General features: G+C 37.8%; 1 protein-coding gene across 1 annotated transcript in view; it reads left to right on the forward strand.

The window, feature by feature from the left end:
* Nucleotides 1–2,648: 2,648 nt before the first annotated feature.
* LOC124167252 (apolipophorins-like) overlaps nucleotides 2,649–26,526 on the forward strand; it is a 190,002-nt gene continuing 166,124 nt past the window's right edge. Inside the window, exons 1-3 of the mRNA XM_046545138.1 lie at nucleotides 2,649–2,721; nucleotides 24,344–24,379; nucleotides 25,666–25,910. Of these exons, the coding sequence (XP_046401094.1) occupies nucleotides 2,661–2,721; nucleotides 24,344–24,379; nucleotides 25,666–25,910 (342 nt within the window). The 5' untranslated portion in view covers nucleotides 2,649–2,660. The remainder of the gene's footprint in view (nucleotides 2,722–24,343; nucleotides 24,380–25,665; nucleotides 25,911–26,526) is intronic.

Below are 26,526 nucleotides of genomic sequence, written 5' to 3' on the forward strand. Positions count from 1 at the left end.
AAACTAATATCATATTTGGATTCAGCACCCCACTTATACTTGAAATCAGCTTTAAAAGCTCCGGCACCAAAACCACTGTTGACCTGTGTTATTAATACCTTATCAAACGAGGAAAACTGTCCGACCTCAGCCAGTTTAAATAGGTGATTATCAAGAAATGTTTCCCTGACCTCTGTGCCTCATGCATGCATTGATAAACTCAGACGATGTCAAACTCCTATCAATTCGTATAGAATTTAGGTCCCTGTGACGTCACGTGGAGTGGAATCGTATGAGCGCCAATCTGGCCTTTTTCAAATGAGGTTAAAATTCACGATTGCCATTCGTCTAATCTGGGATTTCTAAAACCAAATAATTTGTATATTATGAATACACTAATGGTGGGTAAGGAATCGGAATCAATGCATTTCGTTTTCTTTGATGAAGGAAACTACCCCATTGTTATTCGGCGGCCCGGGATTTATCTCCATCGAAAGTGGTTCGTTTAAACTCAGTATTTCATAAAAAATATAATCGAAAAAATTAATTATTCCACAATTAGACTACTTTGCTAATTTTTTATTGTGCAATTTTTAGCACTGCAATTTTACCAATCTCAGCTTATGCTTTCATATTTAAAATAAAAAATTCAACCGAATAAATGTAAATACGTTAAAAATTATCACGAAATAAATAGCAAATGCTGAAGTTTGATACATAATATCAATATGTGTAAAAAAAAACCTTGTCATTAGTTATGTCGTTTTTATTAGTGTGAGTTGATTTCACTAGTTGAATGATCAAATTAGAACGTCTAGGCAATTTAAATGTAAAAGTGGCTGTTACCTTTAATTTCAATAGCGTGTTATTTACTGTCTGTGCCAAATCTAGGAAATACTTCTAAGAGCCATGACGATAATCTTCTCATTGAATACTAATATACGTTTTAGCTATATACTAATTTGGTTGCCTATTATTATGAAAAATTTTAAAGTTTAAAGGGTTTAAAAAAGGAAATTCCAATAGTTTTCTAAAATTATATTTTTTCCACTTCTCAAACTATCTTACTTATATTTCAGCCAAATTGCTTTCGGCTTTTCTCAGGATAGAATAATGTTTACTGATGAATTTTTTATCACCTTTGTAGAGCACATTGTTTACAGAAGTTTTTAATTATGCATAAATATTCTACTCAATTTCACAAGTCAATGATTTGGTTTTAAGTGCCACTCTGAAGAAGTCTTTCGCACTCGTGATATGCAAAAATACTCAATATTAGTCTTCTCTAATTTCAATGAAATGGAAACATGCTTATGTTCTTGTTCTATTTTTTAGCTTAAAAATATCAAAAGATTCTGATGGTAGTGTTGCTTCTTCCCAGCATGATTAAAAAATGTTAAGTGTTACGTCCTTAGGTTTTATTAAATATCTCATTCTCATTCGTCCTTAGTTTTTATTAAATATCTAGTGGAAATGAGAGAGGAGAAAATACATGATATTGTATATCATACGAACTTACAATTACAAATTCCCCTGAGATATATATATATATATATATAAAATCTTGATGAAAGCGCACTAAGCGATAATATAAATATGTGGCCGATCGAGGCGAACGAACAAAAATTGTACTACTAAAACATAGACACACGTAAAAAAAGGGGACACTCACAAATAAACGTTCAGACGTTTCAGCGGATTGATCCGCTATCCTCAAATCCGCTGAAACGTCTGAACGTTTATTTGTGAGTGTCCCCTTTTTTTACGTGTGTCTATGTTTTAGTAGTACAATTTTTGTTCGTTCGCCTCGATCGGCCACATATTTATATATATATATATATATATATATATATATATATATATATATATATATATACTTTACTAATATATATAATATATATATATATATAATACTTTACTTCATTCATTCACACGACGCCTTAAGCGCAAATATGCATATAAATTCACAGGTAAGGAAAGAAAGGGAAAGGAACATGGAATAGAAAAAGGACAAGGACAACGGTGCTGTGGTAGATGGAAAAAGCCAGAAATCAGAGGGTAAAAATGCGGCCTGACTGGGACTCGAACCCAGAACCTCCTGGTTGCCGGCCAGGTGCTCTACCAGTTGCGCTACCAGGACGCTTAGATTTACCATGATTTCGGCGGGGGTTTATATACAGTAAACTCCCTTTGCTTTGGCCCACAAGAGTAACCAATAGATGGCACTGGGGCAGCTCACCACTCACCAGCAGAAGGAATGGACGAGGACACAAGGATGAAAGGAAAGATACACACTCACACGATAGCAGGAATATATATATATATGTACAGAAAGGTATAATTGTCGTTTTCTGCACTCAACTTTGGCCTTCCTCTTTTTAGTTTTACTGGATGTCTGTTATCCAATATTTGCTTGGGCCATGCGATTCCATGCATTGGCTAAACCAGAGTAGTTACTTTCTTTTTACCTCTTCGAATTACTTATCAAAATCGTGCCTCCTTTCGCTGGTCGAATATGGTGGACCTTCCGAGAAGGGAGGAGAGGCATCGCTTCAAGGGTGGGGGTAGTCTCTCCGCACGAGGCTCCTTCCTGCCCTCTTCCAATGGGTGCTACCCCAGCGCCATCGTCCGCTATATAAACGTCGGTTACCGCCAAGGTAGCGGTCATGCCGCCTTGAAGCATGGCGAAGTGGATCGTTTTAGCGCTCGTGGCGCTGACGGCGCTGAAAGACGCAGCAACAGGTAAGTGGGAGAATTGACTGTTTTTTCCCCTCTGTCAGGACCATGGTAAGGACTCTCCCAGTATAACTCCATTCTCGGTTAAATAATTGTGCGTGAAACAGTGAATTAAATTATGTTTCTGAGGACCGAGTTGTTGGTGGAAGATCAATTAGCGTGCTCCAAGTATTGAAGTGTAAGCGCAGATGCTGTGGTTGCTCCTCAGCATTTTCCATTTATTTTATTGTGTTATTAGTTGAATAAAAGTTTTTATTTCAGTTTTTGTGAACTAGGGAGGGATGGTAAATGTGGGAGGGTGGACATTAGGGCGGATCGCAAAAATCGATTTTTTTCAAATCCATCTGGCCCAATGAAAAAAAGTTGTGGGACCGATCAAAAATAAGGGCTGAAAAATTTGAGACCTGTACGTGAACCCCTGACCCTCGCTCAAATGCAATTTAGGGGGGGAGGGTCAAAATTCGAAAAATATAATATTTTATGGTCATTCCCTATAGATTTTGCCGAGTTACTGCCCTTCTAGGGCAAATATTTCGTGCATTTTGACGTATCTGCCACCGTTTAGCCACAAAATTCCTAATTTGAGTCCGCGTCCGCGAAGAAAATATTCCAACGCCCACGCAGCGTCGCGGATACCAGAGCCGCAGGCCGATCCCTTCCCCTCCACGCTCGCTTCTCCCCCTCCCACGCCTCTAACACAGCAAAATTCATCCCGCGCATGCTGCTAGGAGGTCGTTTATCTTTCATAATATAAATCAGAAGATGGTAGACGGTAAAAAACGATGCGTAGTGAGGCGACTTATCCCTTATTTGGCGCCTCGTCGGCGTTAAACAAATCGATGTTACCAACTTTTATAGAAGTGATGAAATAATTTTAGACCTGCGCGCGCAGGAAAGGAAACTGCGGTCTATGAAGACGCCTCTCGAGTGGCTATGAAGGTTAGCGAACTATGGTGACGCGCTTCTCTTCCATTATGAATGTGACTAAATAGATTTAGCGGTACCACAGGAAGTACTAAAACTTACGGAAAATCTAATACTACTAATAGGCCAAAAGTAGGGTTTTATTGAAGTATAAGACTCAAACAATTTTAAAGGAACATTTTAAATTATGCAAAAATTTTGCGTGTAAGTGCATGGAGGAGCATAAGGTTCCCCCAATGAGAAGTATTTTGAGAGACCATCTGACGAAAAGAAAGATGATGGCTGCTGGATTGAACCCTAAAGAAACTCGACAACTGAGGAAAAAAGCACGGAAAAAAAAGATTTGATTAAAACTATCGAACTGGTGTGATAGGGAGTATTTTTGTTAAATATACTTAAACTTTGATGCAAATTACTAAGCACTTGATTTATTTTACCTAACGCTAGCGTGAGCTCTTGATATATTTCATCAAACATTTTGGTATTGCATAATTTGGTCAATTGTACGGAAGAGTTTCGTAAAAATAACCGAATTAATTCAATACGATTCTGAGTTTGATAACTTTTATCGAAGTTATGATTAATTTTACGAAGGTGATTGCTTGTTTGGTAAAAATTATCAAGCTCTACATTGCTATGCAAATTTGGTTTGATAGAATTTACCAAGTGTTTCGTAATCTATCGAACGGTCTATCGTTCCTCTTATGTTTATACCAATACACATTTGCAGTTGAAAGATTCTTAAACAGGCCTTACATAAAAGATAAGTTGGTAGAAATGCTTTTGATTTCATTATTTGTGATGGCGATAACGTTTTAATTTTGTTTACGTTCATTTTTCTGTTTTTTCCTGCTTTAAATTGCAATACTACCCGTTAGCTGGTGCATCAAAGACATTGATTGAATCGCATATTATCATAGATATTAAAGCTGTAAGGAGATGTTTGTGTATTTCGACACATTAAAACTTTAATTATAGGTATTCCTGAGGTATAATCATTCGCGATCATGTTTAATAACGTGATAAAAGCCGTGATACTACACCCAATCCATGCTAAGGATATCTCCCAGCACGTTAAAGCCATCTCTATATCGATGTAATAAGCCTGCAAATAAAGTATTCTTGCGCATCTGCACTAGATATTCATATGGAGTAACTACGTAATGCAATTGTGTGCATCAAGTATTCCTCTTAAGCATACAAAGGGAAACTGTAGCCACACCTTATTCACATTTCAAAACAAAGGTTAAATACTTACAATAATAATATATTACAGCGTTTAAGTTAGCAATTATTATGACAACCGATTTAGACTAGTTGTTAGAGTCCGTTGCTACCACGCGGAGGGCCCACGTTCAATGCTTCATGCAGGCTTGTTATTTTTCCACTTTTTTTTGTATTTTTTTTGCAGAAACTTACGCCAAACTCCTAATTTTATTATTTTCAATCATAATAGTGTTTTCTGGGTTGAAAATCTTTCACATGTGCACGCTACGTCGATTTTATTGCCCTTTCGATTTTGATAGTTTTTATCGAACTGCTGTAGCCATTTCGGTAACAATTACCAAATCAGTTTGATAGAATTTATCAAACTGGTTTGGTAATAATTACTGAATTTTTCAATGTGCCATATGAACCCAAAAGTTTGATAAATTTAATCAGAAATCGATAGTTCTAATCAAACTTTTTTTTCCGTGAGGGAATCGTAGGAATCGAGCGTTGAGTCATCATCGTCAATTCTTGCACGGGAAAATAGTATCAAAAGTTTTCTTCATGAATTCATCCGAAGAAAATTAAAATGGCGAGAAATTAGCCGATTTGTATCTCTACTTTCCTCATGAAATAAACATTAACGACTATAACCTCAAATTGGAAATTCTTCGGGGAAAATACGTCTGCCAACTGTGATAGAGGTATATGCAAGAACCAAGCAATAGCATTGATCGTTCCCGCAACTTTAGCTGACGCAAAAGTCATAACTTCGTAAGATATATCAAAGCTAGTGTACCGGAATTACTTACGTAGACAAAAAAAGATGCTAATTACTGTGAATAAGAAAAGAGAGGTGTCATCAAAGGGTCTCATTTTATTGGAATGAAAGACTATACTCTTGTCTGATGAAAAAAGGGAAGAGGACTTATCAATACAAGTTTATAGGGGAATTTGTGGTGTTAGTTGAAGAAACAGGGTCCCACTTTTGGAGGTTTGCCTCCTCCGTCGGAGGATTAGCAAAAGTTATAAAATCTGCGATTATCGATTCCTTTCCGAGTGAAAATTAGATACACAGAATTAAAAAGGATTTGATTATGATGGTACCAAGCGAATACCGCCCAAAAAGGAAGCATCATCCCTTTGCTATAAGCATAATTCCAACATCCCTTGCAGTGTGGGTAGACTCTTCTCGGGATTCCCACCGGGTTAATTTTTCCATAATGGCCAACATTTCAAGCTCCGACTGGGGGCTCATCATAAGAGATAAATTTTGTTGAACCCCAAAAAGAGTTTACCCACATCATTCGCCGGGATAGCATCAAATCGTATTTCATCCCTTACAGTGGTCTATTTGCTAATTGCACTATGTTGACTTGGGTTTGCGTCATAAACGTTGGGAGGGTAATCTAGGGACCCAAATGCGTTTCCGCAAGGATGCGTTTGGCGACCAATCCGAGATATTTTTTAATTGCTGGATTTTAATATCGACGTAAAGTACTACCCGCTGATGATATATTGGAGAGAGACTCCGGTTCCTTCGGCTGTATCCGAGCTTAGCGCTGCGGGATTTAAAAATCTATTGATGAAAGTTCAAATTTAAATTTCAATATTCCTTTTATTATACATACGGACGAGAGATTCGCGAAATAATTTACCAAAACTTTGTTGACAGCAGCAAAAGACAAGGAATGACAATAACATAAGAAATACAGACTGGAAAGCAGGTAATTGAATAATTCCTTCGTGATTGTTCCTCACTGGTCGATGCTGATAAATCAAATATTAGTAAGACTAACGAAGAAAGACGCACTTGGTGTGAATTGTGCTGCATCTGGGGCGTTCGAGAGGGGAGCGGGGAGGGTGCGCCGGCGGCCTTCACCCTTATTCATCTATTTAGTCACAGCTGTCGGACAATACCGGAATAGAAGTGCATAACCTAAGTTCCCAAACCTTCATAGCCACTCGAGAGGCGTCTTCATAGACCGCAGTTTCCTTTCCTGCGCGCGCAGGTCTAAAATTATTTCATCACTTCTATAAAAGTTGGTAACATCGATTTGTTTAACGCCGACGAGGCGCCAAATAAGGGACAAGTCGTCTCACTACGCATCGTTTTTTACCGTCTACCATCTTCTGATTTATATTATGAAAGATAAACGACCTCCTAGCAGCATGCGCGGGATGAATTTTGCTGTGTTAGAGGCGTGGGAGGGGGAGAAGCGAGCGTGGAGGGGAAGGGATCGGCCTGCGGCTCTGGTATCCGCGACGCTGCGTGGGCGTTGGAATATTTTCTTCGCGGACGCGGACTCAAATTAGAAATTTTGTGGCTAAACGGTGGCAGATACGTCAAAATGCACGAAATATTTGCCCTAGAAGGGCAGTAACTCGGCAAAATCTATAGGGAATGACCATAAAATATTATATTTTTCGAATTTTGACCCTCCCCCCCTAAATTGCATTTGAGCGAGGGTCAGGGGTTCACGTACAGGTCTCAAATTTTTCAGCCCTTATTTTTGATCGGTCCCACAACTTTTTTTCATTGGGCCAGATGGATTTGAAAAAAATCGATTTTTGCGATCCGCCCTAGTGGACATACTGGGGTGATTCGCTAAATGCCGTATTCAAACCTACCCGATCCGGTGGAACGCTTGAATAATATATTAAATCGAAGTCTGGACCAAAATTTTGGGCCGCAACGTTATAGTCCAGTGATAAGTTATCTATTTCCTATTAGTACAGTATTAGGGAGTGTTATTAAGGGAGAGAAGACTATCAAATCCCTATCTTCGTTCGGATGACCTCTGGACGCGTAGTTGAATTGTAACTTTTGAATTATATAATAACTGTAATAGTTTGCGATCTTTGAATAATGATTACGATCACGTGGGATAAATTTCGTGAAGTTTATTAAAAAGCCTCTGGATCTCTGTTGAATTTTCAAAGTAAGTGTTTTGGCCCTAGGAAAAGGAAGTGAAAATTCTATGGAGATAGAATCTATGTTCACGACTGAAAATCTAGTTTTTGCCTATCATTTTTGTCCCTATGCTATAGGTTGTGATCGCAACAAAACTTTTTTTTCGAATTTCTGCTTCTACCTTGATTCACGTGTGTCGCAGTATTTCGAGATGACACATAACTTTCTCTCAATCGGTCGTATTTAATCTTTTTTCGCGACGAATCACTCATTTACAACTTACGTTATCCACTCGAAATTTTCAGATTTAATATAGGAGATCTTTTTCAGCTTTTGCGTACATCTCGAGTATAAAAATTTTGCGTATGTGGAAGTATTGAGGTAAATTTTTCATAGTTCAGCTCCAAGAAAATGTCGACTTCGGTTTATTTTTTGCTTCCTGGAAATTCCTAGATGATAGCAGAAACTATTTACGAGTAATTCGCCTCGGAAATAGATCGGTCGAGTGGGATTGATGCGTACCCTTATCTGGAAAGTTAATTAATTATTTGAGGAAGTGATCAATATGTTATTCATAATTATGCCCGGTTGTTTAGTAATGCAAGAATTCTTGCCGCTGTAATTATATTAACATTGTCGTTAGCGTTGTTTTTTTTTGCCTTGATTTTGGGACGCATTACTTGTTAATTATGGAAAAGAGTGGATGAGGTGAAGTGGTTGGAAAGGAAATGGAAAGACTGATTCATGATGACCTAGACGCGGAGGGCTGGGAGGGGAAAGTTTTAGAGGAGATACGGAGGAGACAGAGGGTGTGAATGGAGCGAGTGAAATTATTTTAAGAGCCTGTTAGGGGGAAAATGTCAGGGAGAAGGTGGAGGAAGAGAACAGGAATGAAGGATAGAACGTAATGGAATATGCATAACTGGGAAGTGATGAGGTAAGTTGAAATTGTTGGTGGGGTGTAATGAGGTTATTAAAAAAAATGCTCCCACTTTATCCATTAGAATACCACTTAATAACATTTAGTGGACCATTTAATTTTCAACTATGTCTGAAATGTGAACATTTTATCGTAAAGAAAATACTGAGGCCTAATTTATAAAACAAAATAATGCGTATATAATGTATTGACTTCGGTCTTCTTCATATGCTCTGAAAATTTGAAGGTGATAGGGTGAATTTGAAGTTAGAAATATGTCAGGAAATTACATATGTATATTGTACGAGTGGAAATGATCTATACTCGTAAGAAAAGCTGTTCCCTCTCTGGGCTATGAAGTTAAACTGTGATCTTTCATAAGAGCCACCACTTATGTGAAGTATAATGTTATGTCAACTTTTTTTTTCTACTCCATTTATCAGAATCGCTCTGTTATATACTTGCTACAATATGTTGCATAGCACTCATGCTTTCAGTTTTATTTGCATAGCTATATCCAGGGCTAACCAATAAAGTTGCGGGAACTCGTGAGCATGGCGGTTGGCTAATTTACGCGGAGTGATTAGTAGTTTTGAAAACCGTTCGCATGATGAGATAGTTGGTCCTGATTTGAATCGGACAAGCTATCTTCTGAGTTTAATTATTAGATCACGCATGGTCTTCTTGATAGCTGGGCAGTATTAAGAAGACCTGCGCTGGCCTGACTGAACGCTTTGAACGAGATTCTGTGCTTTATGCCATTAAGACTGGTTGGCGACGCGTCGGCATGGCCGTCGCGACGGCTTCGCTTCAACTCCGCTAGATTGTCTCATATCCCGTCATGTAGTTTCGTAGCTGTGGTCAGCCTGGTCCTCAGGCACCCCAGTATTATAAATATGGTGCTCTACAAATAAGCGTCGCAGAATCTGATGAATAAGCACAATTTAGATTTTCAACTGTGTTTGTGATAATATATCCTTTGATTTTACTTTCCCCCTTTCAATTAGTAGCGTACTAATATATATATCGCAGTACCTAAAACGTTTGATATGTTCGAACATTTTCGAATTTTTCATGCGTTGCTTTATACTCCGTAATTATTCGAATTTTTCTGTACGCTAATTACTAGAATGTATTCGAGGAATGGACGAACGTATGCCTTGTGGCAATTTGATTAATATACCTACTTCAGGCAGGAGCAGTTAGATTTATGCGTTCCCCTCGTATTTCTCTTCTAGAAATATGTACCAATAGTATATGGTGATTTTTATGCTTTCTCAGTTATATTGTTTTTTAAAACGCTCGTAGACTTACGAACTTTGCTAGATACGCATATGAACGTTTCGATCCGATATATTATATCAGTGTGAGGCAAGCAATAATAAGTAATGAGGCTATTCAATGACAATTGCACCTAAAAGAACCATTGGTTATGATGTTGCACTCTGCATTCGAATGGAAGTGCATCTTGACGGAACGAAGTAAATGAACCACTATTTTAGGTCTTGTGCCCCCGATATTTCATTGTAACATTTTATTCAATTCCCGGCCCATTGTTCACGGAGTGCTCTCCATCATTTACATAATTAGGGGTCGGTCTTCCTCTACACAATTCTTTTACAATCAATCGTAGACTGATATTTTTATAATCAACTCTTTTTTATTGTTTTACATTCAGGAGTAATCATTGGGCCAAAAGTCATAAATTGAATCGCTTCATGCTATTTTTAATCCTCCGCTTCAGTTGAACTTGTAGTTGCCCCAGCTAAATCCAGTAATATCGAATACTCGTACTATAAATTTCCTGCGTTACGCTATTAGTCAATGTTATTAATTATTACAATTAGTTATTATTAGAATGAAACACTATGATTTAATCGACCAACTACCGGATAACGATGAATTTCGCAGAGCAAGAAATATTTACTAAATTTTACGATATATCTTCAGTGCCGGACTAATTTTTACAACTTTAAAACGTCCTCTAATTAAATTGTTGGTTTATAAGTTTTGTTCATGCCTCGTATTTTGATAATTTTTATTTGACTGTAACTAGAAAATGGAATCACAAATGTCGCCAGATCAATTGCTATCGTATATCTTGACCTCATTAGTTCAATCTTTTTGGAAGTGCCATTAAGAATTGATGATCTAATGGCTCGCCATTTTCGAGAAATGTTTACATCCAGGAACGTAGCTGATTCTTATCCATCCATCATTTTCGCTCGCGTTGGACAGCGATTATGGGGAACTTGCATGAATTTTATTTATTTCACAGGCGGACAGAAAATTATTTTCTGAATACAACAAAGAAAACCGCATGTATATCTGAGTTTTCCTTCGCGAGATTTAATGATAAATATAACGAATTTTAAAGAGCGGGAAAAACTCCCTCTCCCCCCAAGCCACTGCCGACGAAGCCTCGATGACGTCAAAGGTGCCTAAACATCACGCGAAGCTATTGTTGTGATTGTTTGTAATAGTTGCCAGCAGTTGTGAGAGCTTCGTTTGTTTGACGCGTTGATTATTTTATATTTAAAGATAAATATCCGACGATAGAGGCTTGGAAGCACTCATATTTTGCATTATTTATAATATTAATATCTGAGTAAGGGCATAAAATATATAAGTGGAGCAGTTAAACCAAAAATTTTATAATAAGTACCTAAATAACATCGTTGTAGGAGTCTGAGCCACGGTCATTGGAAGGGGGATACGTTAATTGTAAGTTGATGTTATCGACGGCATATCATTCATTTAAGTATGTAATTAGAACGATTTTGATGTTTACTAATGTCCGCTTAGCTTTTATATACAATAACTTCATCCGTTTATTCGTAGATACCGGAGAATTCGTCGTTTAGGACTGTCTGTGCTTGTATTATGGGGTGGATTCCAGTCAATGCAACTTTTGCTCGCTGATTGGAGACATCTAGGAACATTTTTGTGCCAAAATAGTGTTATTTTCAACGTGACATCTCCCGTTAAGCTACTGCTAATAATCACTGTGCCAGTGGTTGTAATGCACAAAGTTTGACAAGGTTGAAAAATATCGGCCAAGAGTTATCAGTGTTCCATCGTGATTGGATAGAAGGGATTACAACACCAAATATTATCCTTGATTTATAAAGCAATGGTTGTAAGAAAGCCTCTCACCAAATTTACCACTGAGCGCTGAATAATTTCGCCCCTAGAAGAGTTTGAAGTTTCAACTTGAATTCCGCGCCAAAAACGTATTTCTCGGGCGACGCCATGTTGTTGACGTGTGAACCTCATGATATCTGCATTACTTGTATAAGGAGTGCATTATCATAGGCGTTATTTCGAGTATAAAGAAATGGTATATGAAACAGAGAATTTTAAATGAGTGGGAGGAAACCTTACGTGTACTGTTGTGTGCCTAATGTGAATCTACCTCTCGTTATACTCAAGAAAAGTATTTTTTTATTGTGCCAAACGACCCAGACCGAGGAAGGTCGTACGACGAAGACCTGGGTCGTACGACGCTGCACGGAGACCGCATATTCCTTCAGATATGGGCTATTATAGAATTTGTGAGGGCCATTTTAATGTAAGTCTCTTCTGCTTCTCAATGGGATTTAGTTTCCATTACTCCTTATGTTGTCTTTGGCCACACATCGCAAAAGTTCGTATGTGCTTAAATAAATACGCGCTCAACGGGAAATTTTACTATTTAATTGCAAATAAATCATTATGTTTCAATTTAAGTTGATTTTAATGATTGTTTCGTGTGCATTTACTATATATTTGCCCCGGTTTTCACTCTTTGTTTCTATCTTGCGCATTAAAAGTCAACTACTGTAACGGAAAGGGTCTTCGACGCTAACCTGGTAATGTGTCAAATAGTACAAAGTAATACATTGTTATCACAAATTTGTACTCCAGGAAATACTACGATATAGTATTACTCACAGCAAGCAGAAATAAGCACATTTGAGTCACGGTGCCGCCAGGTATGTAAATAGAAGCACAAATAGTAAATATTAACTTTTCTTTCTTTTTTAACTTTTCTAATCTTACAGCAAAACAGAGAAACCAAAGGCAAATACGTACTGAATGAATGCTAGCAAATAGTTTGAACTATCATCAATCGAAAAAGAATAAACTTATGTCAAATTATACAATGTAAGGTGTGACTCCTCTCGCTAGACTTCAAACTGTACGTTAATGCCGACGTCATTATTTTATCCGCCATTTTTTCTTAATTAAAAAAAATTGCATTAGCTTCAATGCCAGCGAAATTACAAGTGCAAAAAACCTGCAAGTAAGAAAGAAAACGAGAGAAAAAGCTGAAAAAATTATGAAAGACTGTCCCGATCCCTCAACCTTTAATAGCACAGCTCAAATCGATGGCCACTTGGCCGCCTCGGAAACATAAAATTACTCAAAAAAGAAGTATTTAAAAAAGTAAGGGTGAAAACCAGCTCAATTATGCAGTAAATGCATACGAAATAATCATTACATCCTGCATAAATAGAAGCGGAATGATAAATTTGCAGTATAAAATAATTTATCCCTGTGAGTGCATATACGTATATATATATATGATTCATTCATTCTTCAGCTGACGAAGAAGCCTGAAGTGCTTCGATAGCTTCAAGTTTATTTATTCAATGTGAGTGTTTCTTTTTTGTGTCTCTGTGTGTATCGACATTAACTTAAACTATTTATATTACGTGCCACGTGCATTTCGGATTTTCCAATACATTGTATATATATATATATGTATATATATTCACTCACAAGCGGAATGTTAGTGGAGCACAGCAGAAAACTACGGAAGTAGTATGGGATACTAAATTTTCTTTAGAAGCATAAGTGGTGCCACAAACTTTGTCCCAAAACTTTTGAAAGTGACTGCACGTGAAATCAGACGTAACTATAAATGAACTAACGGATATTTTCATGTAAAAATACCATTTTTTAAAGTACGAAACTGACTTGAAGAATTATCAGGAGCGCAGTTGACCAAAGCGAGGCATCTACTTTAAAAATGCTGTTCCAGCGGAATTTGAATGCTAATCCTAAAAGAAACGGAGAGAACCCCAAACTTTCGCACTTTCGAGAGCAAGAAAATAGCTACCGTAAAACGGCCTGACTTTACCCCAAGCGGCCTGACTTTTCACCACCCCGTCAACAATGTTTCATTTCATGGAAATGGATACTATGTTGTCGATTGGGAGGGGTTTTTTATTTTTCTTGGATTCTTTGGCAACACTGCAAGACATTAAAAGGTTTTTCCAGTAGTCTCGGATGTTCTAGTGAAGGGTGCTGTTGATTTTGTGAGGAGGGTGTTTTTGTGGCACTAAAGTTTATATGCAAAAAGCTGGTGATTGTCGGCCTCCTAGACGCTTCCAGAAAGTGAGTTATGTATTTTTTTACTCTAAAGTTACCATAGATCACCTGCATAAATCATGTTTTTGTTCACATCAATCACTAAGAATTATATTAGCAAGTTTCTGGGACAACGTACCTTTTCAGAGAAATCCGGAATGACTTTACCCCAGACATATTCTTGGGGAAAAGTCACATTTCAGCTTCTCATTTCATGGGAATGTTCAATGTTTTATCGTAAAATTACTGTCGAATTTGAGTTTTCTGTTTTCCTTTCCCCTCCCATGTTCTTATACTTTATTTTCGTTCATTTTTGGTGTAGGTAGTAAAATGCCCTCTAAACATAAAAGAAAGCCAGGAGTCTAGTGTTAAGGTTGATACTTTCTAACATATAAACTCTTCAAAATACTCCTATGATGTGTCATTTCTCCAAAAATGTGTGTGTGTTACAATAGGAATAAAATGTTGGGGAAAAGTCACCCGATTGCCGCCTGACTTTGCTCCAACGACATTGAAAAACAAAAAAAAAAAATATATTTTGAATACTTAACTGATCTAAAAAGGTGATTTTCAGTAACTGTAAAATATCAACAATCTAGCCTGAAAGAAATAAAAATTTTTTAAAAATATTTCAAGCAATATTAAAACAAAAAATAAAGTGAGGAGTCAAAATATTTGGGGCAAAGTCAGGCCGTTTTACGGTACCTATAACTATAGCACATTTTAAAATTTATTTAATAATTTAATCCGGAAACTAAAAACCATAAATAAGTTGAGGATTTTACGATGGTATGTCCACAAATCAAAGAATCCACCATAATTGCCGTGATTACTGTCTCTATCAAAACTGTAAACATTTCATCTTAAGAAGTTTCATTTCAATGAAATGATTCGTTTTAAGACAAAAATATTGTTCATCGAGCCTCGGTTGATAATGTCAGTACATTTCGAGAATCACCCAGACCAAAATTAACGTTTTTTTTTACCATGATGATAAAATTTTGGCCACTATTTCCAAGAACCCAATATGTTTACGGCTTCTTCAAGAGTTACTCCCGCGGCATTCATGAGGTTCACACGTCACATGGCGTCAGCCAATAGAAGTACGTTCCGCGTCGTGGGCGTGGCCAAAGCTCCTAGCGGACATTTAAAGCTACCCAGACGGCACAGGAAGTTTTCGTACCTGAATACGAGGGTGGACCATCAAGATACAAAAATCGCGCTTAGGAAGTTACTAAAAAGGTTTTGTTTCTTTATTTCCTTTAATGACGAAAAAAGATGCAAGAGGACTGGCAAATTCATATGCATCGATAAAATTGTATCTCATCGATAAAACTGTATTCGGTCTGGGACTATTTTCTTTCGCGGGTGGTGCCATTGTGCCATATCCTCCTAGAAAGATCACATGCCTTCACAAGCTGGCACAAGCCGTTGGAGATCGCGTCGTCTACGTCACGTCTTACCACATTTCAGGGATTTTTGTGGTTAAGTTTGTGAAAAATAGAGTGTCTGGTAATGGTGAAGTTTCCCTTATTCTTTAATTTCATTCCCTGGGCTTCAGAAACGTGTTTGTGAGATATTTTTGTTAAAAATGTCTTTCGTGTGTGTATTGTCGGGATGTACCCTGACAAAAATAAACTCCACCATGGTGGGTACAGGAAGGGTGGCATCCTTCATGGTGGGTAGTTACCCTTGCACAACCCACGCCCTACCCACCATTAAGGGTAAGGGAAGGAGAGAAAAATCCTTCGTGTACCCTTCCTTGGAACTCCTTCCCTTACCATCCGTGTACCCTTCCTCAACCCACCATTAAGGGTAAGGGAAGGAGAGAAAAATCCTTCGTGTACCCTTCCTTGGAACTCCTTCCCTTACCATCCGTGTACCCTTCCTCAACCCACCATTAAGGGTAAGGGAAGGAGAGAAAAATCCTTCGTGTACCCTTCCTTGGAACTCCTTCCCTTACCATCCGTGTACCCTTCCTCTACCCACCATTAAGGGTAAGGGAAGGAGAGAAAAATCCTTCGTGTACCCTTCCTTGGAACTCCTTCCCTTACCATCCGTGTACCCTTCCTCTACCCACCATTAAGGGTAAGGGAAGGAGAGAAAAATCCTTCGTGTACCCTTCCTTGGAACTCCTTCCCTTATCATCCGTGTACCCTTCCTCTACCCACCATTAAGGGTAAGGGAAGGAGAGAAAAATCCTTCGTGTACCCTTCCTTGGAACTCCTTCCCTTACCATCCGTGTACCCTTCCTCTACCCACCATTAAGGGTAAGGGAAGGAGAGAAAAATCCTTCGTGTACCCTTCCTTGGAACTCCTTCCCTTATCATCCGTGTACCCTTCCTCTACCCACCATTAAGGGTAAGGGAAGGAGAGAAAAATCCTTCGTGTACCCTTCCTTGGAACTCCTTCCCTTATCATCCGTGTACCCTTCCTCTACCCACCATTAAGGGTAAGGGAAGGAGAGAAAAATCCTTAGTTTACCCTTCCTTGGGACTTAGCATTTTAAACTGAAGAAAGCATATCCTGAAAGAGTCTCCTTAGCTACTTTCACCTGCTAAAGAGTATTGAGTTCCGTACAAGAACGTAAGCAGTCTTTGAAAGCAAAGATAGACGGGCTACACAACTAATCTTTAAAATTTCCTTAAGGAAAACAATAATATACATATTCAGGGGCGTATCCAGGGGTGGGGTCCGGAGGGTTCGGACCCTCCGCCCCCCCAAAGTATAAAAACACAATCATTTTCCTTCATAATAGAAATCAAAATATTGAAAAATAATGAATTTAAAAAATATTTCTTTGACTATTGAAGTGTTTTCGATTATGAAAAGTGTTTGAATAAGTTGAATTCCAATACTTACTATCCTGTTTTTCAAAAATTTTCCCACCTGGTTTTGGACCCCCCCAAACGAAATTCCTGACTACGCCACTGTACACAATAGTTTCTGTAATTGTGTGAAAAAAGCTCATTTAGAAGTTCTTCCATTCACGTTTTAGGATGTAACCTATTTGTGTGGCTGACAATGAGACATCGCTAGAGCGATGTTCAGTATTAGAATGCCGATCTTATTTTCTGAAACGAAATAGGTGTGGTAGAAAAAAGTCACAGCTTTCTTCCACATAGGCCCGGATGCGATTCTCATCTTAAGATTTTGTAGTATAAGTTCCGTTGAGAAACTACTCCTGTCAAGTACCTCGATAGTCGAGGTTGTTAATTCTCTAGTTCGTGAACCTGTAATACGTAGGTCCAGGGTTCAAGACCACGTGAAGGTTAATTTTTTTATGCCCTATAACTTTAGAAATCACTGTAGCAACTCTTCCCCATTCGTTTAATTTAGTTTATTAGCGTTTTTTTAAATTTTTATGTTAATTTATGGATTTTTAGTTTTTATTTTATCCTACCCTTCCTGTACCCTTCATTGAGGCTGGCCAAACCCTTCCCGTACCCTCCAGGAAGGAGAGGGCGTACCCACCAATGTTCTAAAATACCCTTCGTGTACCCTTGCTGAAGGGTACAGGAAGGGTACACTTATCCTTCCTGTACCCTTCATCGAGGCTGGCCAAACCCTTCCCGTACCCTCCAGGAAGGAGAGGGCGTACCCACCAATGTTCTAAAATACCCTTCGTGTACCCTTGCTGAAGGGTACAGGAAGGGTACACCTATCCTTCCTGTACCCTCAATGGAGGGTAAACCTCTCCTTAATGGAGGAGTTTATTTTTATCAGGGTAATGGAAACTCCGGGACATGGTTCAAGTTTTTAGCTTTCCAAAAGATCCTGAGTTGAAGGAGAAGTGCATTTGGGCGATAAGAAGAAAAAATTTCACCCCTACGAAAAACTGTGAGGTATGTACTCTTCCTCGCTGTAATTATTTGGGTGTAATTTTAAGTTAGAAGTGGCTTCGGGATGTTGATGCATCAACATCCCGAACTATTCAGTGCTGAAGTACTATAGTACTATTCAGTACTAAAAATGGTGATTCAAAATATTGTAGCAGCAATTCGTTTGAAAATTCTTGCATTTTAGTTGTCTTTTTTGTATTAATTCATTCGGTGAACGTGTGGTTAAAAGGTGAAACTAGGAATAAGCTGCCAAGTTTATAGGATCGAATATTGCTTCTTAGCTTGCCCTATGGTGTTTTACACGTCGGCTTTCATCATTTCAAATTATCTCATGCTATAGTTTAAAACAATAAAAATATCAGGCATAAAAATATTTACTATATTTACGAGCCTAGTAATTTGATTTCTCATGCAGAAATGCCAAAAATTGGAAATGATTTGACCTAATAAGTTACATGGTATTTTATTATTTATTAATTTTAGGTGTGTGTGTGCTTCACATCGCACCTTGTGATATCGGAAAATAATCTGTGGCCTTGGGCGAGAAGACGAGGAGAAAATTCTTGCTGAATTGAAGGTGCCCAGATTGGAGGAAGGTACCATTGCTTCACTGTTACCTGTCGCCAAGAAGACAGACATTGTGGCAGAAGTGACATATTTGTGGATGTGGATTTGATTTGTGCAAGTTGATGCTGTGATAGTGGACGCTCATCGGAGAAAGTATTGAAGATAGTTTTTATGTATCGACCAGTCCTCTTTTAAATAATTTTCTAATCGAAAGAGAATAAGAGTAATTGTTTCGCTAAATTAGATGTGGGATAGAAGAGAAAATTGGAAATATTATTGTGGTTGACAATAGAAAATACATAATATATGTATTGTATTTCTGTGGGTTTTTTCTTTCCTGCCTCTTTAAAATTTCTTGTGGTGGTGACTTCATGCAAAGTAAGTATAAAATCGGAGGTGTGATCTAAGAGATAACATGTTTTATTTTACAAGTGTTTATGCTGGTGATTTGGCAGGACTTTCATATTTTTAATAGGTTTATACATTTACTGCAGTGACCTAGAGACTTACTCATCCCAAATAATTTTTCAAATACTTTAGCGCCTGATATGGGTAAGTTTTAGTAGCTGAGACTGAACTACACGTTAATTTTTGCTTGCATTTTGATGAATTCGATCATACTAATAGAAGATGTGTCAGCAATCCTGTTTCATCGGCAATTTTTATTTAAAAATTGTATTTCGTCAGGCTTTAGGGTAAGCTTTTTAATGCTCGTGGGCTATGTGATGTCTTATTTAGTGTCAAAATTAATAAGAATTTACTCTTATTAACATCTCAAGGTTTCCAAGTAAGTACGAGCCACTTAAGAATGCTGGATGCTGGGGATGCGTGAATTAGCCTTGAGAATCTCATTTTTCGCAGTTATTTAAGTGGCCGAATAAGTTTTGTAAGTTCTCAATAGGTAAATAGTACTGTATCATGGTAATTAGAATTCATGATGTAGTAATATTTGCCTATTGAGAACTTACAATTCATAATGATTCATAACATTCTCGCTACGGTTGGTAGCTATCGATTGTGTTGCGTTCGATACATTTTTCGATCTAAGATATATCTAATTTTCGACCCAATCGATTGAGATTAGCCTCATGCCCCGTTAACGGATCGTTGTGTAAATTTAGCCTCATGCCCCGTTCAAACATGCACAAAATGTTAACCAATTAAATCATTGTATAAAGGATTTCACAACAAATTTCGCCAGAAATAACCATAACATTTAGATGAGGACGTGGAGATATCAATACTTGTGCCGAATCAAGCCGAAATCTAAGCTTTTTCTAGTTAAACTATAACAGCAATATGTACTGTCTTTAACGCGTGAATATTCTTGAATGTTTTGAGATATTCTCTCGAAGAATCTAGTTTCTTAAAGACTTCACGGACTCTTGTGACTAGTTTTAGTTTTATCTCATCATAGCTGGGAGTTGAAGACATAATTTGCTCTATGGTAGTTAAAAATAAGCAGGTGAGGATTTATATAGCTATGACGGGATCCATTAAAAGTTACTAATAAAGGAGATAGGAACAATCTAAATATTAATTGATAATTTTGTAGAGGAATATGCCTTTGTTGGAGGATCCTTGGTCGTGCAAGAGTTATCAAATTAACTAGGGAAAGAATATATGAAGTGTTGTAATCAGACAAAGAGATTAATAAATCGCAATTATTTAATTTGAAAAATTTATTTTGGACACCTTCAATTCGGATTGAGTCGATATTATAATAAAGTCACCAGTTAGCAAAATATTCCAATTTGGAACGTAGCAAGGAGACATATCTACTGTCTTTACCGCATGAATATTTCTAAACTTGGGACAGATTCCCATAAAGAAACCTACATTCTTTAACGTTTTACCGACAGTTCGGTCTAGCTGCAGTTTCAGCACATGAAAACATTAATATTCTTTTGCTTCTTAATTTCCAGGATTTCAATTTTCTCACGCAGTATCGTCGTCAGTTGTTACCTGACACAATTCCACAACGAGGGCAGCACTGAGTTACGATGGTAACTTTTAGACGTGTAAACGTGCAGTAGTCGCGATCAACGTCGGTACGATCGTGGTGTAAACGGGGCATGAGTGCTATGTTCCTGCGCGCTTCGTATCCTATCGTACGTGCTTCATAGCGGACATTCACATGCTGCGTACGCGCTTCGTCGACAGGCCGCGAATGGAAATTATCCATTGACGAAAAGCGACGGAGCGGCATAGTATCCCCGTAGTCAATGGGTACTATGTTACATACGAATTAGATACGAAGGGTTCTGTGCCGTCTGGGTACTTATCTCGGTTAAAAATCGAATTTGAGCTCTGAAATTTGGCGTGTGTGTTTTTAATTTATATCTTTTTGGTTAAAAATAAAAAAATACAATTTCTAATTTTGAGTGTTCCCTCCTATTGTAAAAAGTGCTATTACGCTATCGATAAATGTCTAGCAGTAGTGTAAAAATTGTAAGTGGCATGCTAATCTCCGTTGTTCACCGTCGATATGACATTTCACGATCACGCTATTGAAATAAAAACTGTGTGTGATGTTTGTTATTCCATTATTTCAACGAATAGTAGTGAGAAAAGTCACTTGTGTGGGCTAATTTAAGGGTTTAAATCAGTGAATAAATAGTTGTTTTCATCATAACGAGTTCTGTTATTGTAAGTTGTACGTGAAGAATATAAGAATGTGACATTGACTTCCAGTTTTTGATAAGAGTATTTGCCTATTTCCAACTATATTTTTATGGTATATGCTAGTATATTGTTTGTGGATTTACCAATATTATTGAAATAGGTTGTAGCTTGTGTGTGTGTTGGCAGCAGAACCGATTCGTGATCTCACATGTGGATTGTGTGCAGACTGTTTTGCTGTGAATTCGTACCATAGGACGGATAGGACTACCTTCTCCGCTAATTCGGCGTTGCCAAATTCAACAGCACAGCTTACTCTGATGTCAACAGCACAGCTTACGATCGTTATCCTCCAGTATTACAAGTTTCTTTTACATCTCCATTTGCCGCCGACGTATAGCAATAATTTGTCTTAACAAATTCCGTGAGGGTCGTGGCATCAATTTTTGGTGTCCTAAAAAAAGGCTGGTGTCCTAACACCCCATGCCACACGCCTTTTAGGCGACTTGCGGGGTATTATGTAGATGTATTTCAGGTGTACTATTCGAACGAGTGGCAGCGTTATCATCCATTTTTCTGATAACTAAAACATACGAAGTGAAACGCTTGTACTTCAGCATCCCGATGCCACATTATTAATATCCCAAGTAATAATCTAGGCACAATAGCAATAGGAAAACTTGCCCAAGAATAACAGAACAAAATAAAGTGACGATGAGCGGCTAAATACTCCCTCAAAACAAATTTTACACCATGCGCTCAGCGTATTTCCCAACTCCCTACGGTTGTTGAGGCACCTATGACGTCACGCCTGGCCTCGGCAACGCTCGGGTGTCTTCGCGCAGTGGTCGGCTCAGAGAAAATTTTCTCGATTTAAATGCAATTTTTTTATTTCTTTTGATGTTGAATGGAGAAACTGAAGGTATTTTTGCGAGCTAATGTATCCATTTGACTGTAATCAGCTACCCGCTAGCAGCCTGCGTCGTATCAGCGCTCAAGCCTCCCTCAAGGTCACCTCACGGGGCGGCTGCGGGAACGAGAAATACGTCACACGGAGAGATTTCCAGGCATTCATACTTAGCCGTCGCATTTTCGCGCGCTTGAAAATTTTCACTTTTCATTTAATCGCGAAAAATAGATATCGTCACTTAAAAATCTAAATGCGTGAAATACGTACTCCAGGAGTAATAATCTTTCGATTTAGGCAATAAAAAAATAATAGGAAACCACCCTATTGCATCACCTATATATAATATGAATGTGGAAATCGGTGGAAATCAATCTTTCGCATTGGATTTCGGTTGAAAGTAAAATATGTTAAGCTTTTTATAAATATGTAAAGGATTGGGGATGGGTGCGAGCCTTGCCACTCTCTCATCATGCTAAAAGCTGGTGAGGGGAATAGGCTTTTAATATTATGAACTTATAGAAGTGACGTTGGCAGTTTAGGTAGAATGATATTATTCCGTGTTAATCGTCGAGGACGCATCCCACCCTTTTGACTGATCCTATTTTGATGTTTTTCGTGGCAAAATCATCTTTTATAAATTATGTTTTCGAAAGGAATTTTTACGGGATATCGAGTAGATCTTTTTCAATATTTGTATGTATTTCGCATTTAAAATGTATACATCTGAGGAAATAATGTTGTTAAATCTTGAAATATGACGTACAGACAAGACCGGAACTGGGAGTTATTTCGTTGGGGGGGGGGGGGGGGAAGGTCAGTTTAATAATTTATAACTTAATGATTACTGTTAACCCTGGATCAGTAAACGTTTGTCATTTTTACGAAGCTCCAAATTAATATTCCAAATTTTATGAAAATGCATGTTGTAATAAAAAATTACGTATGTTATAGTATCTTTTCCCCCGCACTTACAACAAAATTTTTTTACAAATCATAGTAAAAAGAATTATCGAAAAAATATTTTCAATGAAAGACTTGTGGCCTACATTATAAAGTATACAATAAAAAATAGTGTCGTTAAAATGACGAAGGCTTAGTGGCCACATGACTCTGAGCCAAGTTTAGTAATCTATAATTAAATGATTTTATGCGAAAAACGAATTAACTTTTCCTTATTAACTTGTCAAATGTTACCGTCCCTGAAATTGCCGCCCGGGCACATGCAACCTCTGCCCCACCCTAGTTCGGCGACTGGGTTCAGACTAAATTTTACTTGAAGGATCGCGTAAGTTTTCAACGAGAAACGCGTTTCTAACGAGAAATGCGACAACTACGAGTGGAATGGGATTGATGCGTTCTCCTCATTGAATTGCCTTCCTGAAAGGTGTAGGAATAGCTACTTTTGAGGTCGAATTAAAAACAACAGCAGCAGACATTTGACTGCTTGGGAAAATTAGACCTTGAAAACTGATGTTTTTTGCTGCAGACTATAGATACCATTGAAATGCGAAAGGTTTACACAGATAGTGCGTCAACTACTGGTTATTTTGCTGTAATAAAGATGGGAAACATAAGGAGACGTCGTCGCACGTAGTTTTTGGCTGGAATTTTTGTCTGGGAAATGCGGTGAAAGTGATTATACCTTACACTGGCCGTATGTACGCTGCACGCTTCCTAAATTTGCTTATTCGTTGGATAGTTAGTTCTAGAAGTGTGCGCCGGCAACGGAAACTAGTCCTCGCCGCGGTGTCTACGCGAAGTCTGCTGAAAATTAGATTGTGGATCTCTCGGAATATGCTCAATATTTCATCATAGTTTCTCTTCTTTTTAAGTCTTGGAACCCAATTTATTATTATTAGTGACCAATTCGCACTGTAGAAATCATCGGCGATAAGGTCGGCGCACACAACAAAAAAAAGCCAGCCCGCCGCTATGGAGCTTTTAATTCCTTTATTCCTTGAGAGTGCAGTATTAAGGGAATGCAAGATATCCATTATGGCGTTTGAATATGAGTGCAATTATTGCTCACTGACTTTCATTGTCACACAATTCAAGATCCCTACCTATCAGGCTCACATGAAAAGGGCAAGATATTTTATGCTTATCATTTCTGTGACTCTAAGTATAAAAAAAAATGGATTATACACTAACAAAAGGAAATATCACTGTCGTGAAATTTTACTTAAAATGCTTTTTCTATTGGAAGCATATAAACATACTTGCTTTGCCGGTTGTAGCTTACAATATCTGATTTTTCATATTACCCATGTAGTTTGTGAGCTCACTGTGTATTTTTTGCTTTGGTTGCAGTGGATGGGGTTGTTCTATTCAATTTTCGTTTCTAAACTTGTATTTTTCCATTTCAGACTCCCCCAGGAAATGCAGTAAAGGATGTGGAACTGGTATGTTTACTCTTAATCTTTATATCTTAATCTCTTAATTTTCTCATAAAGTCAGGGAGAGATGCATTTGAAAAAAAAACATTAAAACCAACAACAATTAAAAAATCTCAAAATATGTGTTTTTGTATCACTAGTGCTCACCTGGTCATTGCTTTTTGTTTTGGTATTTATCAAATTATCTAAGGCTCGTTTTTCGTATTTGAGGAAAACTGAAAAAAAAATTCCCAAGGCCAAATAAATTAATATCAAAATATTAGTTGCTTTTTGGTCATAAATATGTATGCATACAATGAATACTTAATGAAGACCATAATGCATCATTATCCCCCCTAGACCAAGCCTTATCCTCGTAGCCCTGCATTCCAATCTATTACAGTCGTTTTCCATTCTTTGTACATTTGAAATTACATATTATGTACTTCCTTAATCATCAAGACATGTCTTTCTTAGCTTTCCTCTATTAGTAGAGGAAATTATAATCCTTCTATTTCATTTCATTGGGATTAGTGTTATTAGTGCACCCTTTCCTCATTGCCCTTCAGTCAGTATTTATTACCATCCATATATCTAAGGAAGAAAAAGGAAAATATGATGCATGCATAACTGCCAACATTTCCATGTTTTCAAGTTTTCACTATGTGTGATGGGAATAAATTAAAATAATATCCTAGCCATGCTGCAACCACCATTACTTAAAGAGATTTTGACTGCGGTAGGAGCTTTATGCTCCAAAAAAAAGCCAACATTCAGGGCAGATCAAATTAATTTTTTTAAATATTATAATTATGGCGTTTGAATATGAATCAGGGGCGGATACAGAAAACACTCAAGGGGGGGGTGCAAAAGATATATTGCGTTGCCTTTACTTTTTATCGCGATATCGCAATAAAATGTGTCCTGCAACGGTCGCGAAAGCTCGCACGACAAAGCGCAACACGCAGCTGCACCCGGAAGCCATTATCAACGATGCCCCTCGCTGCGAAAACCTACGTTCAAAAATTTTAATTAATGTAATTATACACATATATAAGACAATGCCATCTTATGATATAAAAAAAGTCACAATTGTGGTTCTGCCATGTTTGCCAATACGGCCGGACCCGCAAGGGAGGGGCGCGCGCCCCCCGCACCCCCCGTCTGTATCCGCCACTGATATGAGTGCAATTATTGCTCACTGACCTTCATTGTCACACAATTCAAGTTGCCTATCAGGCTCTCATGAAAAGGGCAAGATATTTGATGGTTATCATTTCTGTGTCTCATATTCTCTTTTCTTAACCTTTCAGCCCCTCAACATGACTTCAAGTTCAATGTGCAACCGGGACATACGTATGTGTACTACTTTGAGGCATCAACTGAAACGAGCGTACCAGGTGCCGCTGTAACCTGTGAAGATGAGGAAGCCGGCGGACACAAGGCACCTGGAGGGCAGAGGTTGCATATAACTGGTCGGGCAGAATTGCATACAGGTGCAAACTGCGATCACGTTATGCAGCTACTGCAGGTCCATGTGACTGGTGCCGATGGCAAGGTAGGTAAAATTGGAATACTACATGTTTGGTTTATCTCATCATCAACAATCGTGTGAAAATTTTGATGTTTGCAATGATAACACATCAGATATGTGGGGGTTTCTATTAAGGGGAATTCCTTGGTATGTCCTATAATTTTAGTGTTGCTGAAGACCTAAATACTTTGAACTTACAAAAAATCAGATTGATTGTGGACAAGCTCACTTTGTGGAAATGCATTAGTAGTAATAATACAAAGAGCTATAGTAATTTTCTACACTTTTTAATTTTATTATGAGCAAATTAAATATTAAGTGAAAATTAAAAAGTGCTGAAAATTACTACAGTTGTTCGTATCATTATTACAAAAAATCTCTCTCTTCAGTCAGATTTGAAGGATAAAAGAACGGTGATTGGAATTCACTCTGCAAAATATGTGGGATGTTATTAAACGGTAAAATTTCTGGAATTAGCTAATTTTATGATTTAGACATACCATTGGACTATAAATCTTTGTGACAAGGAATAACTCAAATGACTAGACTCAGACTTCCCTGGCATGGCTTTGTTTCATGAATGGTTTTCCAGCCATTAAAATTCATGCAGTGTTTGCTGCCGTAATTAAGCCAGCAGAAG

The sequence above is a fragment of the Ischnura elegans genome, chromosome 10 (genome assembly GCF_921293095.1).
Source record: "Ischnura elegans chromosome 10, ioIscEleg1.1, whole genome shotgun sequence".
NCBI lineage: Eukaryota > Metazoa > Arthropoda > Insecta > Odonata > Coenagrionidae > Ischnura > Ischnura elegans.